This window comes from Osmerus eperlanus, chromosome 8, assembly GCF_963692335.1.
Source record: "Osmerus eperlanus chromosome 8, fOsmEpe2.1, whole genome shotgun sequence".
In the NCBI taxonomy this organism is placed as follows: Eukaryota; Metazoa; Chordata; class Actinopteri; order Osmeriformes; family Osmeridae; genus Osmerus; species Osmerus eperlanus.
Window position 1 is genome coordinate 13,619,795 of NC_085025.1, and position 15,160 is coordinate 13,634,954.

At 50.4% G+C, this 15,160-nt stretch overlaps 2 protein-coding genes across 3 annotated transcripts in view; both read left to right on the forward strand.

The window, feature by feature from the left end:
* Window positions 1-2: 2 nt before the first annotated feature.
* On the forward strand, window positions 3-12,639 carry mcm9 (minichromosome maintenance 9 homologous recombination repair factor). Of its 2 annotated transcripts, none has more exons than XM_062467608.1 (14): window positions 3-117; window positions 535-860; window positions 3,405-3,511; window positions 3,798-4,004; window positions 4,304-4,385; window positions 4,735-4,935; window positions 5,194-5,319; window positions 5,485-5,604; window positions 5,783-5,957; window positions 6,200-6,402; window positions 7,628-7,840; window positions 8,654-8,736; window positions 8,942-9,087; window positions 9,206-12,639. In XM_062467608.1, exons 2-14 carry the CDS (start codon window positions 548-550, stop codon window positions 10,929-10,931), a joined length of 3,702 nt encoding a protein of 1,233 aa, XP_062323592.1. In that variant the 5' UTR covers window positions 3-117; window positions 535-547; the 3' UTR covers window positions 10,932-12,639. The 2 variants fall into 2 exon arrangements, with proteins under 2 accessions (XP_062323592.1, XP_062323591.1); XM_062467607.1 differs by lacking the exon at window positions 3-117 and adding an exon at window positions 128-255.
* Window positions 12,640-13,416: 777 nt separating this feature from the next.
* Window positions 13,417-15,160, forward strand: part of cep85l (centrosomal protein 85, like) — a 36,070-nt gene continuing 34,326 nt past the window's right edge. The window contains exon 1 of the mRNA XM_062467597.1: window positions 13,417-13,647. Coding sequence (XP_062323581.1) covers window positions 13,632-13,647 — 16 coding nt within the window. The 5' untranslated portion in view covers window positions 13,417-13,631. The remainder of the gene's footprint in view (window positions 13,648-15,160) is intronic.

A 15,160-nucleotide genomic window follows, 5' to 3' on the forward strand; every position in this document is an offset into this window, starting at 1 on the left:
GATGTATGTACGTCTCTTTTACTGGTTCTGACCATTTGTTGTACAAACCAAAAGCGCGTTTCAGACTGTAGCCGCCCGGAACTTTTGCACAAGGTGACCCAGGAAGACTAAACTAAGGTCAGTCATACTCTAGCGGGATGTTCTAAAACAAATATGGAGGTCGACAGCACTATCAGGGAACGTCGGGACGTGTAGCTAACAAGTTATTTTACACATTCCAACAAGATTCAACCTAGCTTTCTAGCTAGTGCTTCTGTAAGTATTATGTCATAGGAGCTAGTATGAAAGCGTAAAGCTAACCTTACTTAGCTTCGCTATTGCACACTACTAGCTGTGGCCAACCTGTAGTGCTAACTGTCAGATGTCTAGTTGTCTTTCAGACAAGAGTTGGAAAGCTCCAGGCATCACAATTTTAGTTTACATGAACAGAGACACTAGATTGAAGCACAACACAGCAAAATCTGACTTGTAGAGTCAAATGCACTTTGGCAATAGCGATGAAGTCAGTAAAATATGATCGTTTTCATCCTGCAGACATAAATTGGCAATGTTGCTCAATTCCGAGCAGGAGGCTTTAGTAGGGCAGGTGTTCGAGGCCTACGTCACTGAGCACCACCGCAGCGAAGTGCTTGAAATCCTGCAACAACCGGACGTGGATGCTCACTACCCCGTGGTGGTGAACGCCATGACTTTGTTCGAGGCCAACATGGAGGTTGGAGATTACTTCAACGCCAGCCCTAGTGAAGTTCTCACCATATTTGACAACGCGCTGCATCGAGCGGCTGACACCCTGACGTCTGAGAGCTCGTCCCAATGCGGAGGTCATAAAGTCAAACACAACCTACACGCCCGTATCACAGGTGAGATGGTGGGGACAGGTGAAAGATGAAACAGCCTCAGATACTTCGTTGAGTTCAGGTGTTCATTACCCTGGTTCTGCTTCGAGCAAACCTTTGTCTGGTTCCCCGAAGGAGGGCCTGTTTCAATCAAGTGCCTTTGAAGCCCATTAAGCTTAGCCTACTCTCAGGTGATAATACTTTCTAACACAGTAGTATTCATCACTACACACTAGAGCTTTTGATCATTAAGCTTAGTCCTTGACAACCTTAGTCACTGACAACCCCAACAGGGCCATCATTAGACTCAAACGGATGACAGCACAATTCACCTGGTCTCCCTGCAGGTGTGTCTCTTCAGGGACCCTAGAGTGTGCTGGAGTCCTCATGCAATTATTCATTGAAATATTGCCCAGCTATGAATATAAAAGATGTCCCAGAGCTACGTTTGTGGTTTGCTAAAACTCCTACGCTGCTTCCAGGCCTACTACTGTCTCCTGCCCTCTCCTCATCGTCTCCCATCTCTCCTCCTTTTCAGCTACATCACAGGCCCACGATAACTGCCATTTCCCCTTTGTTAAATAAGTCTAGTAAACAAACATATTCCCAAAAGTCCCTGAGACTTTTATTTTGGAGGGATTTGGTGTCGGAGGGAAAAGGTCAGGTAGAGCGGAGGAGGCATGGATGAGAGATGCCGACAGACAGGACTGCTGACAGACTACACCATTAGCATTGTGACATTGTGCTGACTGTCTTTAGGCTCAGAGGGATAATGCAGCCTCTTTGCTGACTGACTATCCCAGAAGGGAGAATGATGTTATAAATAGCCAGAATATAGACGGTGGAAGTTTTTTTTTCTCCTCCATATGCTATTGGTGTGCTTCCCAATCGGTCACATGGTGTGAACGAAGAGAATCCTGTATGTGAGTGAGAGGGGGAACACAGACATGGTCTTGTTAATAACCAGACTCCTTGATTGTCCTTCAGTGTGTGTGCGTGTCCTTCAGTGTGTGTGTGTGTGCGTGTGTGTGTGTGTGTGTGTGTGTGGCGTGAACAGACACCGCTGTCTGGGTGTCTTAATAACATGTGGCTCGCTCTGAGAACGAAGTGTTCTCTGATGCTGCGTCTAGCCCTCGACCCCTCTCTGGACTTAGTATGTAAAACCCATCTCAATATGACCTTATATCTTAGAGGGAGAATTTGGACAAGGTTTCATATTTCAGTCTCCTTCCACAAGCGTGAATTACAAATGCATATGTCATTGGATCATACCATGTTGAGAGAGAGAGCTTTGATGTGACTGTGTTGCATTAGTCTGTGATGAGGATCCCAACTAAGTGTGTGTGTGTGTGTGTGTGTGTGTGTGTGTGTGTGTGTGTGAGAGGGAGAGGGAGAGGGAGAGGGAGGGAGAGAGAGAGAGTGTGAGAGAAGGGGTGTGTATGTCCTTTGGTCTCTGCCGTGTGGGGAGGATGAAAGGAGAACAGTGTCATCCTCCATTACTGGTTGCGGCATCTGCTGTCTTGTCTGCCAGACATCAGGCAGAGCCAGGTGAACACCTCACACACATCTGCTGTGTGTGTCCCTGGTCTTTGCTGTGGCAGGTGGCCTACTTGTAAACCGATACCCAAACCAAGGGAGGCTGTGGTCTTCACTATCCCACTACCGAACTAAACAAGCTTACCCTCAATAATTGGACGAGCCAGCTCCTTCACATACCATTACCACATTTGTTTTCTTCAAATTTGTTAGCAGACCGTAACAGACGCAGATTGCCACCAACTAAGCACATAAATACAATATATCTGCGTGTAATATCGAAGTACAGTGTCAACGAAAAGAAAGTGACAAGAAAGTCGGTTTGTCTTCTGAGTGGTTGCCTGCTCCCACAGTGCCGACCATGTTATTAATCCCTGCTGCCCCTTATGTAACAGTGCCAGCTGTGGATGCCGGCTTATCCCTAATGGTGTTGTTCTTTAATCTTCTGTGTATTCGTATCATACAAGACAGGCCTGGAGTCCAGCTGGAGAGCCTCTTGCTGTGTCCAGGGCAGTAGTGAGTAGACACTGTCCTCTGCTGGTGTGCCGTGGAACTGGAACACAAGCGGCTTGTCTGGGCCGTTGTGAGATTTAACTTCCGCCTGAGTGTGTTTCGAGTCTCCAGTCTAACACTCCATTATTATTTACGTTCAGTTTGCTGCGTTGAAGCCTGGCCTGTTGCCTGTCCTCAGTTTGGGCTCACTGACTACTGACCTGTTAGCTGGGTCTTGATACGACAGCTGCACAGGGACTCTAGTTCTAGGATGTTTCTCCATCTTGAAAATTACTGTGTCTGAACATGGTTGATCTCCCTGCCTCTCTTTCTCTATCCCTCTCTCTATCCCTCTCTCTCTCTCAATCCCTCTCTCAATGCCTCCCTTTCTCTCTCTATCCCTCTCTCTCTCTCTCTCTCTCAATCCCTCTCTCTATCTCTCTGTCTCTCTTTATCCCTCTTTCTCTCTCTCTCTCTCTCTCTCTCTCTCCATGTCGTACTGTCAGTCTGCTGTATCCAGCGTGTGCTCCCTGTCCCCAGGTCTCCCCGTGTGTCCGGAGATCACCAGGGAGAACATCCCCAGGTCCCGAGACGTAGGTCACTTCCTGTCCGTCACGGGAACCGTCATCCGGACCAGCGCCGCCAAGGTAAACCAACCATCGCGCAGCTCCCGTCGCTGGCGTGGTGCGGCTCTCTCCCCTCTCGTCGCTCATGAGCAGGAGAACGAGGGGAACCAAAGGGTTGTTGTCTTACTGTTTGCGCTTGTTCAAGCCGGTACTAGATTTTGTGGCCGATGACACGTTTCCATAGTGTATAAATGTAATCCGGTCTGATTGTGTCACTATTTTAAAGTCACGGAGCCCTTCAGATTTCAACGACCAAGCTCTAACCCGAACCCACACTGTGTGTTTGTGTGTGTGTGTGTTCCAACAGGTGCTGGAGTACGAGAGGGACTACATGTGCGCCAAGTGTCGCCATGTCTTCTCGGTGCAGGGAGACTTTGAGCAGTACTACGCCTTTTCCCCCCCGAGCGCCTGCCCCAATCAGCACGGCTGTGACTCCTACAAGTTCACCTGTCTGTCCGGAGGCTCCGCCCCCTCCGCCTGCAGGGACTTCCAGGAGATCAAAATCCAGGAACAGGTGACTAATGGGAGGGCAGCAGGGGCGGGTCGTGCAGGGCAGTTGACTAATGGATGTGTAGGAAGGATGTAAAAAGGGAAGCGTGAGGGCGAGGAGGAGGACAGGCGGGGCTGTGCAGGGCAATAAATCTATCGTCACCTGTCTTGTCCAATGGTTGGAAGCCTAACCAGTAGTCTGAGAGCAGCTTCTCTCGTGCGACTAGAAATCGAAACCATTTCATATTACACAGTGCAGTACCCTGGGCTGAACGCTAGCCAGGGGCCGATGTGACTAGCAGTGGTTGAAACTGTTTCCCCCAGGCCCAGAGGCTGTCTGTGGGCAGCATCCCTCGCTCCATGATGGTCATCCTGGAGAACGACCTGGTGGACACCTGCAAGTCTGGTGAGTGCCCGCCTCCTCTAGCCCAGTGGTTCCCAACCCCGGTCCTGCATGTTCTAGATGTTTCCCTGCTCCAACACACCTGATTCAAATGAATGGGTCGTTATGGGGCTTATGACCATTCATTTGAATCAGTTGTGTTGGAGCAGGGAAACATCTAAAACATGCAGGACACAGGGGGTCCCTGGGGACCAGGGTTGGGAACCACTGCCCTAGTGCACCGCAGTACAGCTGTTCAGCCCAGGACGGTGCGCACGCCGAGTTGAATCCAGTCTAGACGCACCGCTCCAAGCACAACCACTACAGCTGTTGACTACTGCACCTGCCCCCCCCCCCTTCCTCGTCCCCCCAGGTGACGATTTGACGGTGTACGGCGTGGTGCGTCAGCGCTGGAAGCCGCTGAGCCAGGACAGCCGCTGTGAGGTGGAGCTGGTGCTGCAGGCCAACCACCTGGAGGTGAACAACCAGCAGAGCATCGGAGCCCTGCTGCTAGAGGACCTGCACAAGGACATAGAGGCCTTCTGGCTGAGCCACAGACACGACCCCCTGGCTGGTACACACACATACACACACACACAGCTGGAGCACAGGGTTAGGATAAAGAGGCTACCCAAATGCTCTTTTCCTAGTGTTTGTGTCTTTCTGTCTTTCAGCCTCCCCTGAAGGTATTCACATGCATATTTAGTCAAATCCTTGTTTCTGTTTTCCTTTCTCCCTCTCTCTCACTCCATCTTCCCCTCTCTCTCAAACTTCATCTCTCTCTTTCTCTCTCTCAAACTCCATCTCTCTCTCAAACTCCATCTCTCTCCAGGCAGGAACCACATCCTGATGAGTCTGTGCCCCCAGGTCTTTGGCATGTATGTGGTTAAACTGGCCGTTGCCATGGTGCTGGCAGGCGGGGTGCAGAGGGTGGACCCATCTGGAACCAAAGTGAGAGGTAAACCCAGAAGACCTGCTGTATTTGACCCTGAGCCTGACCCCCCCAGAGGTGTCCGACGTTGGTGCCCTGACGTTGACCCTGACTCTGGTGGTGGTGTGTGTCCTGTATTGGAGAGTCCCATATGTTGACCCTGACTCTGGTGGTGTTGTGTGTCCTGTATAGGAGAGTCTCATATGTTGCTCGTGGGGGATCCTGGAACAGGGAAGTCTCAGTTCCTGAAGTACGCTGCCAAGATCACCCCTCGCTCTGTCCTCACTGCTGGCATCGGCTCCACCAACGCAGGTCTGCCCCCTTGTGGCTCCTGCCACACACTGCAGCTACACGTTCTCCCGTTCTCTACATTTCCCAGAATCAAAAAGGATGAAATTGTGGGCGTGTAGATATAAGCAGGATTTGGAATTCCCATGTTTATTTGATACATTGTGTGTGTGTGGCGCGCGTGCGTGTGTGTGTGTCCCAGGCTTGACGGTGGCAGCGGTGAAGGACTCGGGGGAGTGGCACCTGGAGGCGGGGGCCCTGGTCCTGTCAGACGGGGGTCTGTGCTGCATCGACGAGTTCAACAGCATCAAGGAGCACGACCGCACCAGCATCCACGAGGCCATGGAGCAGCAGACCATCAGTGTGGCCAAGGCAGGGTGAGACACGCACACGCACACTACCACACGAACACACATACACGCACAAGCACTTGAACGTCCGCACACACTAACGCATAACTGAGATGAATTTGATCATCCCGCGACGTGGGAAATTTGGCTCGGGCCGTGAAGACGCGCATACGCGTAATAGACGCACGCCGGAAACCACACACTTACCACACGCACACCTTAACTCCCGAGTCCTCTCCGTCCGCTGTGTGTGCGCGTGTGTTCTCCAGGATAGTGTGTAAGTTGAACACGAGGACCACCATCCTGGCTGCCACCAACCCCAAGGGTCAGTACGACCCTAACGTCCCCGTGTCGGTCAACGTAGCGCTGGCCAGCCCTCTGCTCAGCCGCTTCGACCTGGTCCTCGTCCTGCTGGACACCAAGAACCCCCACTGGGACCGCATCATCTCCTCCTTCATACTGGAGAACAAAGGTCTGCTCTCCACCTAGCTCCTCCTCTCTCCAATGCTCCCCTTCACCCCAGACCCCCGACCCTCCTCTCCTCTCTCGCCCCCTGCCTCCTGTGTTGGGGAGAAGAATTTCTTTCCGTCTCTCTCTGTTTTTAACCCTTCCACCGATCTCGACGTGTGTGTGCTATCATATGCACCTTCTCCGGGGACGGTGCAATGAACAGGGTTTCCCGCAGAAAATCGGTTAGTTATGGTGGTAGGGTGGGGTTTGCCGTCAGACGGGGGGGGGGCTAGTTTGTGCGATAGACCAATGTGGGGGGGGGTAGTTTGTACGATAGACTAATGTGTGGGGGGGGGTAGTTTGTACGATAGACTAATGTGTGGGGGGGGGTAGTTTGTACGATAGACTAATGTGTGGGGGGGGGTAGTTTGTACGATAGACTAATGTGTGGGGGGGGGTAGTTTGTACGATAGACTAATGTGTGGGGGGGGGGTAGTTTGTACGATAGACTAATGTGGGGGGGGGTAGTTTGTACGATAGACTAATGTGTGGGGGGGGGTAGTTTGTACGATAGACTAATGTGGGGGGGGGTAGTTTGTACGATAGACTAATGTGTGTGGGGGGGTAGTTTGTACGATAGACTAATGTGTGGGGGGGGGTAGTTTGTACGATAGACTAATGTGGGGGGGGTAGTTTGTACGATAGACTAATGTGGGGGGGGGGGTAGTTTGTACGATAGACTAATGTGGGGGGGGGGTAGTTTGTACGATAGCCTAATGTGGGGGGGGGGGGTAGTTTGTACGGTAGACTAATGTGGGGGGGTGGGTAGTTTGTACGATAGACTAATGTGGGGGGGGGGTAGTTTGTACGATAGACTAATGTGGGGGGGTGGGTAGTTTGTACGATAGACTAATGTGGGGGGGGGGGTAGTTTGTACGATAGACTAATGTGGGGGGGTGGGTAGTTTGTACGATAGACTAATGTGGGGGGGGGGGTAGTTTGTACGATAGACTAATGTGGGGGGGGGGGTAGTTTGTACGATAGACTACTGTGTTCTACAGAGAAGGGAGACTGGCGTTGGTCACGTAGTTAACTACATAGTTAAGGCGGCAGGCGTGTGTTGCTTAGGTGGCCACCTTAACTGAAAAGTGCTCCGGGAAACCCTGAATGAAGGTGGGCTAGCTGTCTGGAATGCCTCCTATGTCACCTCCCAGTCCCCTCACCAACGTTCTACGCCCCCTCCCCAGACGGCCCCTCTTTCTCCTCCTCCTCCTCCTCTCTGTGGTCAATGGAGAAGATGAAGGCCTACTTCTGCATGGTGAAGAGGCTGCAGCCGCAGGTGGGCGCCGACGCCAGCTCCATCCTGACCTGCTACTACCAGCTGCAGAGGCAGAACGCCGACCGCAGCGCCGCGCGCACCACCATCCGCATGCTGGAGAGCCTCAGCAGGCTGGCCGAGGGTCTGTATCCCTGTGGACATGTGCAACCTAGATCTGTATACCCGTAGACATGTGCAACCTAGATCTGTATACCCGTAGACATGTGCAACCTAGATCTGTATACCCGTAGACATGTGAAACCTAGATCTGTATACCCGTAGACATGTGAAACCTAGATCTGTATACCCGTAGACATGTGAAACCTAGATCTGTATACCCGTAGACATGTGAAACCTAGATCTGTATACCCGTAGACATGTGAAACCTAGATCTGTATACCCGTAGACATGTGAAACCTAGATCTGTATACCCGTAGACATGTGCAACCTAGATCTGTAGACGTGTGAAACCTAGATCTGTATCCCTGTGGACATGTGCAACCTAGATCTGTATACCCGTAGACATGTGCAACCTAGATCTGTATACCTGTAGACATGTGCAACCTAGATCTGTATACCCGTAGACATGTGCAACCTAGATCTGTATACCTGTAGACATGTGAAACCTAGATCTGTATACCCGTAGACATGTGAAACCTAGATCTGTAGACGTGTGAAACCTAGATCTGTATACCCGTAGACATGTGAAACCTAGATCTGTATACCCGTAGACATGTGAAACCTAGATTTGTATACCTGTAGACATGTGAAACCTAGATCTGTATACCCGTAGACATGTGAAACCTAGATCTGTATACCCGTAGACATGTGAAACCTAGATTTGTATACCTGTAGACATGTGAAACCTATAATAACCTAGCCCTACAGACCTATGGACTTGTATGAAGCTGACGGGGTTGTGACAGATGCAGTATGTTTCCTCTGCTGGTTGCAGCTCACGCCAGGCTGATGTTCCATGAAACGGTGACCATTGAGGACGCGGTAGCTGTCGTCTCAGTAATGGAGTGTTCCATGCAGGTATTAGCCTAAGTCAAGGAACATAAAAATACGATTTCGATTCTATGAATGATGCTGTGTAGAAAGATTCTCCTGGGCGAGTAACGTTCACAAGCCATGTGTGACAGAATGCTGCCTCCTTCGCCTTCTCAGCCTTGAGTTTGTTTGTGGCCCCCATGGTTTAATCGGACCTCCTCATCCTCTCGTTGTTGTCCTCCTACCTCAGGGGGGCGCTCTCCTGGGAGATGTGAACGCGCTGCACACCTCCTTCCCCTCCGACCCCTGCCAGCAGTACAGGAACCAGTGTCAGATCGTTCTAGAAGGCCTCCAACTCCCACACCTCCTCAAGAAGGAAATGGACAGACTGGACAGGTTAGGTTCCTCAAACAGATAACTTTTAAAGGGACTACTGTAAGAGGGATGTCTGCAACTGATCGACTGACTGTTGCATGGGCGGTGTGACAACTGTGTTGTGTTGTGTTGTCTTCAGGCTGCAGAACCAGAGGCCCGGTTCTCCACCCCAGCAGGTCAGAGACGTCGGACCTCAGGCCCCCCAGACACACAGACGCACGACTCCTGACCCCACCTCCAGCATCATCGCGTCTGACATCACGGAGAGTGGACTGGAGTGGTTCCAGACGCTCGCCAACCAATCACAGTCACCCGTCACCTCTCCAGTCACGACATCCACCCAAAATAACAGCAACGGCAACACCACCACCTCCCCCGCCGCAACAGATAAAACGCAACATCCCAACGGTGCCTTGAATCCGGCCCACTCATTTCTGGAACCCCCTGTTGCGCCGTTGCCTAGCAACAGGAGTGGCAGTGCGTTGCATAAGAACTCCGGTAAAATTCCTTCTTTACATGAAGAGGAGGCGGGGTGTGACGATGGTAGAACTGTAGCGTCTGCAGGGCCAGAACCAGCCAGGTGTGTGGTCCAGAAGGTCTCCAGGAAGCTGAGGGAGAAACGCCTCCAGGAGATGACCAACCCCCGGCTTGGGGGGGCGGAGGAAGGGGGAAGCGGGGAAGGAGGTTCCAGAAAGTTCCTGATGGAGGATTTAGCGAAGGCATCCACCACAGACCCTCCACGGCCCTCCCCCGTCAGCGCAGCCGTGGTCCGGGAGATTTGCGTTGCGTCGAACGAAGTTCCCCGTAAACCCGTCTCTGGTCACACGAAGCCCTCTGATAGGGCGGGGGCAGATATATCAGGGAGCGCGCCAGGGGAAGACTTACAAGCCAAGTTCTCAGGGTTCACATTCAAACCCAGGGAGAAGATGAGACTTCAGGTGGCACCCTCCAGCTCTGACACAGACCCCCTCACAGAAAGCCACACTGGGCCAGAGAGAAGGAGGCCGGATGGAGCGGAAAGCAGACACCAGAGCATGTTATCCAGTGTCTCACCAGCAGGGGGCAGCGGACCAGAGAAGAGCCGGCTGAAATTTCAGAAGGATGAGAGGAGAAAGAGCTCCTCTTGTGACCTGAGGGAGGAGGTGGTGAAGTCATCTGGCGGGGGCGAGAGGGAAGAAAGGGGGGACGAGCCCAAACGGAAACGTGAGAAGCTGCTCCAAAGACTGGGTGGTCTGGCTCCAGGTGAGAACAGACCAGACCTCCCTTCTGCACCCCAGCCACCCCTACTACCTCCCCACAGTCCTGCCTCCATCCCTGGGCCTGTGCCCCAACCCAGACCAGAACCCAACACTGCACCCCAACCACCCTCGCTACACCCCCCTAGGCCCAGTGTCGTAGCCTCTACCCTAGCCAAACTCTCCCACTTCTCCTTCACAGCCAACAACGAACAAAAAACTACAATTCCCACAAATGGAACTACCTCAACTACAACCATTGATGGAGCTTCACGGGGACAAACGACAATGTCTATAGAGCCCAAACTAGGTAACCCAAAGTCCTGTACCCCTTCTTCCACGAGTCCACATCCGAGGACATCTCCACAGAGTAAAGCCTCCACAGAAGCCAGGCCTGAGTGGCCCGGCAGGGGGCAGACATCCTCACGGCTAGGGGGCGCTAAGGAGCAGGATGGGCCTGGAGGAGATTCCCACGGAGCAGAGAACCCCAGGAAGAGGAGATGTTTTGAGCTGGGGTCAGGGTCAGGTGTGGGGTCTAAAAAACCCTTCTCAAGGCTGTCTCTGTTCAACTCCGCGAACTTTGACAACAACGACGATGGTGAAGATGGTCTGGATGTGGACTGGGACTGAGGGACAGGAAAGGGAGCCACGGTGTAGACGGTGTGTTTGTCCGAGACGAAATACCATACTGTCCTGGTGTCTGTGGTTTTCCATGTGTTGGCACCTTTTGAAGTACCCTGACAGATTAGGATTGAAATGGATTACAAGAGATACGGATTACAAAAGGATTTTTCTTCAGTTGTTTTCTAGTAGTCTATGAATCCTACTATAATGTTGGTTTACTTGCTGCTGACGATGAAACTCAAATGATGCCAAACTGGGGAAGGAGGGGGATGTGGGGAGGAGGATTGAGGGAGGCGGGGGGCTAAAAAGACGGAGGAAGGGAGGCGGTGAAAAGGGGAAGAGAAGAGGGGTTATGAGGTAGGTAAGATGAGGAGTTAATGGCCCCTAACTTCCTGCAGATAAAGCAGGATCCTCATCAATAATGAACCCCTTATTGATTACCCATCAGGCCGTCTGCCCATCTCTGGAGTATGACATCACCTCAGGCCTCCAGAGTCTGTCCTCCTTCCCTTCCTCGCTTCCCCTCTCCGACCACAGTTCTGCAGCAGGGTCGTATTTCACGTTTGCCCTCTAGAGCACGTGGGTGTACTTCTACTGGGGCAGAAATGGGAGTACCCCAGAGATGGAAGCGAAATGTTATATCTGCTGTGTATACACCTTGTTTGCAGAGCCAGTAACAATTATCAGTAATGGTGCGCTTTCGTATTCAGGGGGACATGTCGTTTTTGTGTATATTGTACTTTTATGGGCTGCTGGTGGGGTTCCATCAATAGAGACTTGTGTCTCTCGTAAAGACCTTAAGAAAGTCCAAATAAAACATTATTCCGAAAATATAAGGCTTTCCAAAGATTTTCCGAACAATATCGAACAACCGAATGTCTCTAGTGATGACAATAGAGTTCATTTGGGTTGTCTGAGTCTCCAACTGTCAAATGCACCTGCACACCTGCTCCCTCTTCAGAAGTACGAGTCGCCTGCTGTTCATCACAGGCTCATGCGGATGCAAACGTGTAACCAGTTCTCTCTGCCAAGTCTCTGTCAGGGACTGGTTTGGTTTCTTGTCAACCTTGTCTACATACATGGTGAGTTTGATTTTCAGCTATGTTGGTTTTGGAGTGGTTCGGAGAAGGCGTTCGTTCGGATGAAAATTCCGAACTCTCAGTCATAACCAGGGGACTGCAGTGGCACAGTAGCAGCACGTGTGATGGGGGGTTCTGGCGCTGCATTTGTGACTCCTGGCTGGTTAGTTTGGCCCTTCCCTCTTAAAAATGCACAAATACTTTATAAGAAGTCATGTTAGATCCTCCTAACACAGCTGGGGCAATGTTCAACCCGAGATACCAGATCTACAGGTTCTAGAGCTGGAGGCAGTGTTAAGGCTGGAGGCAGAGATTGAGTGTTGAGGATAGATGAGGATTAAGTATGATTAATCCGTAGCAGTCATCAATCAAACTTTCTAATAATATCTGTACTCCAAGCTGTGGTGTAATTGTGTCAAGTTGAATGTTCATATACACCACACTAATGTTAGCACTTGTAGCCTAATATTTATAAGGTGGTCCAGTAGCACAAAATGCAGTAATCTAAGTAACATGTAGATAGTTTGGTCAATGAAAATGTACTATAGAGGTTCGCCCAGTAGAACGTAGAGGTTGACAAAGTAGCATGAAAAATCGAATTGAAATGAAGACAGTTGTCCGAATACTATACTTTGTAAGAAGGAAATAGTACGTTACCACAAATATTTAATTTCCACGTGCCTGTTCCTCTTTTCTGTAGTATTGTGGTATTTGCCAGTTTTACCAGTCTTGCGCAAGCATGTTCAGGCCTGTAGAGGTTGGTCGACCGCAGGAACCGTCTTCCTGTGAGCACCAACTGCTGACTCAGGGCCGCTGACTCTGTAGGGCACACTCTCCACTGACTGACATCAGCAATTCACTTTTTCAAACTGCCTGACGGCTGTTCCCCAAGATGGAGTTATGAAAAACTCTCTTTGAGTCACAGAGAAACGGATAGAAAGGTAGAGAAATCCATTCAGGCATTAAAACACATTTCTCTTTGACCTTCGGTGTAAATCAGACCCTTCTGACTGATGAGGTGGTTGAAGTTAAGTGTGTGTGTGTGGTGATGAGGGGGGCAGGGGTGGGGGGGTTGGAGAAGGTCCTTGAAGGTCTTAAGAGGGACACCAGGGTGGTCTGGTTCCTCACTCACCTCATAAAGCCATTTGGGACCTGGACTCTTGTGACTGATCTGAGCGCTCACATCCGCCTTTCAGACAGCACTCTCAACGGGGTGTTAACAAGCTTCCCCGGGCTTCAAAGCTGCCGTATCAGCTACTAAGGAAGTGGTACCGTACAAACTGCTAAGGAGGAGGTACCATATCAACAAGAGGAAACACGGGTTAGCTGCAACAGTCAGTGCTTTGCTTTTGTTTCCTCAATTGGTGCTGTGTGTTCAAAACAGAGCATGGCCTTGCTGTGTTTGTAGTATGAGGGTCCAAAAGCAAACTTGCGTCTTGCTTCTCCACCAGGAACCAACTGGCGAGGGGGTGGGTCCCAGATGAAATGGTGCTCGTTAGTCAGCGAAAATTCAAACCTTGTGTGACCGGAGTGTGCAGTTCCCACGTTGGGTAGTTTCACGGTATAACGGACGAAGCCTGCCCACTTCCTCTCGATCACTGGCTGCCGCAGAGAGATCAGAAGCCTCATGAAGAAGAGCGAAGGTACGTGGACCGTCTATCTACCAAGGTATCTACCTGTCTGTCTCATCCTTACCTGTTCTCTACATTCATTGAGTGTGTCTGTACTGGTCTTTCTGTGGAAAATCAGGCCTACAGCGACATGCGGTGTGGAGACATGAGGACCATTGTTGTCCTCTGTGGTTAGGCCACGTGAAGGTCTTCCGTCTACTTGCGTTTCTGCAATTTCAGACATGCCCAACTGGACGTCTGCAGGCCAAGCATCGTAACGTAACCTGCTTATTAGGACATCGAAGCCAGAAGCAGGCAGTTCAGAATCAGAATCAGAATGGGATTTATTCGCCATGAAAGTTTGCACAGACAAGGAATTTGCTTTGGCAGGAAGGTGCATACAATAAACATACCTAAAATTTAAATATGTGGACTATCTATACTAAGGGTACATAAACTAGCAGTACTAAGTGGGATTAGAATATAATTAAATATACAATAAAATAAAATATAAGTTGCCGTAAATTACAATATAAAAATACAAATATTACAAAAAATACAAATGTACAAGATACAAGATACCATTTTGTAATGTTCCCATCCACTGGTGCGACAAATTAAAGAAGAGATGTATCTGGAAAGCAGTGAATAGTCAGTGTTGTGTAGACACTTGTAGCAGTCCTGATTTAGTGTGTTGTTATATTAGCACAGTGGCCTGGTACTGTTTTTGTTATTATTACACTAATGTGTGTGTGTGTGTGTGTGTGTGTGTTTGTCCAGGCCCAAGCATCAGTTTCCTGGCATAGAGACAGGAAGTTAGGGGGAGGGGAAAGTCTGCTCTGGGCCGATAACACAGAACAACAGTGATTCTAACTGCGTTGCTTGTGTGTGTGTGTGTGAGAGAGAAAGAGAGAGAGAGAGGGGCCACGTTTGCTTTAAGTCCCGCCTGATTTGTACTTGGATCGCAGCATCAGTCATGTAACCTTCCTCTGGGCAGGCAGGCTGACAGGGGTGGAGGGAGGACAGCACTAACACAGGGGCAGGCCTCTGTTGTCATCTTTGGAACACACACACACACCAAGTCCTCTGAGAGGAAATGTTTTGTTTGTGTTGAGTAGCAACTGGGTTCATTAGCTCCCAACAGAGGCTGCTACCAGGCTGCGGCGTGCTCTCTAGAAACATCCATGATCTGGGCTTTCAGAACTTAGCGTGTATGTGAAAGGTGTGTAGGGGGGGGCAGCTATGTGGCCCTCTTTGTTCAGCAGTGTAGTGTGTAGTCCACTGTGTTCTGAAGATGAGTGGGCTGGAGAAAAAATGTGCCAGTGTTGTCGTGACGACAGCCTGTGGTATCAGTCAGTACCAGGGTTCTACAGTGGCTTGTCTGTTCTCTGTCTGCCTGTCAGAGCTGGTCCTGGGTCAGCTTTCCATATCCATTTAAAGGTTAGAATGTAAAAAAAAAGCGAGCTGATCCCAGATAAGTAACTGTGGCCAATATCTCAATGGAGAAAGGGCTACAGAAGTTTGTGTTTGCAGATGGTCTATTAGC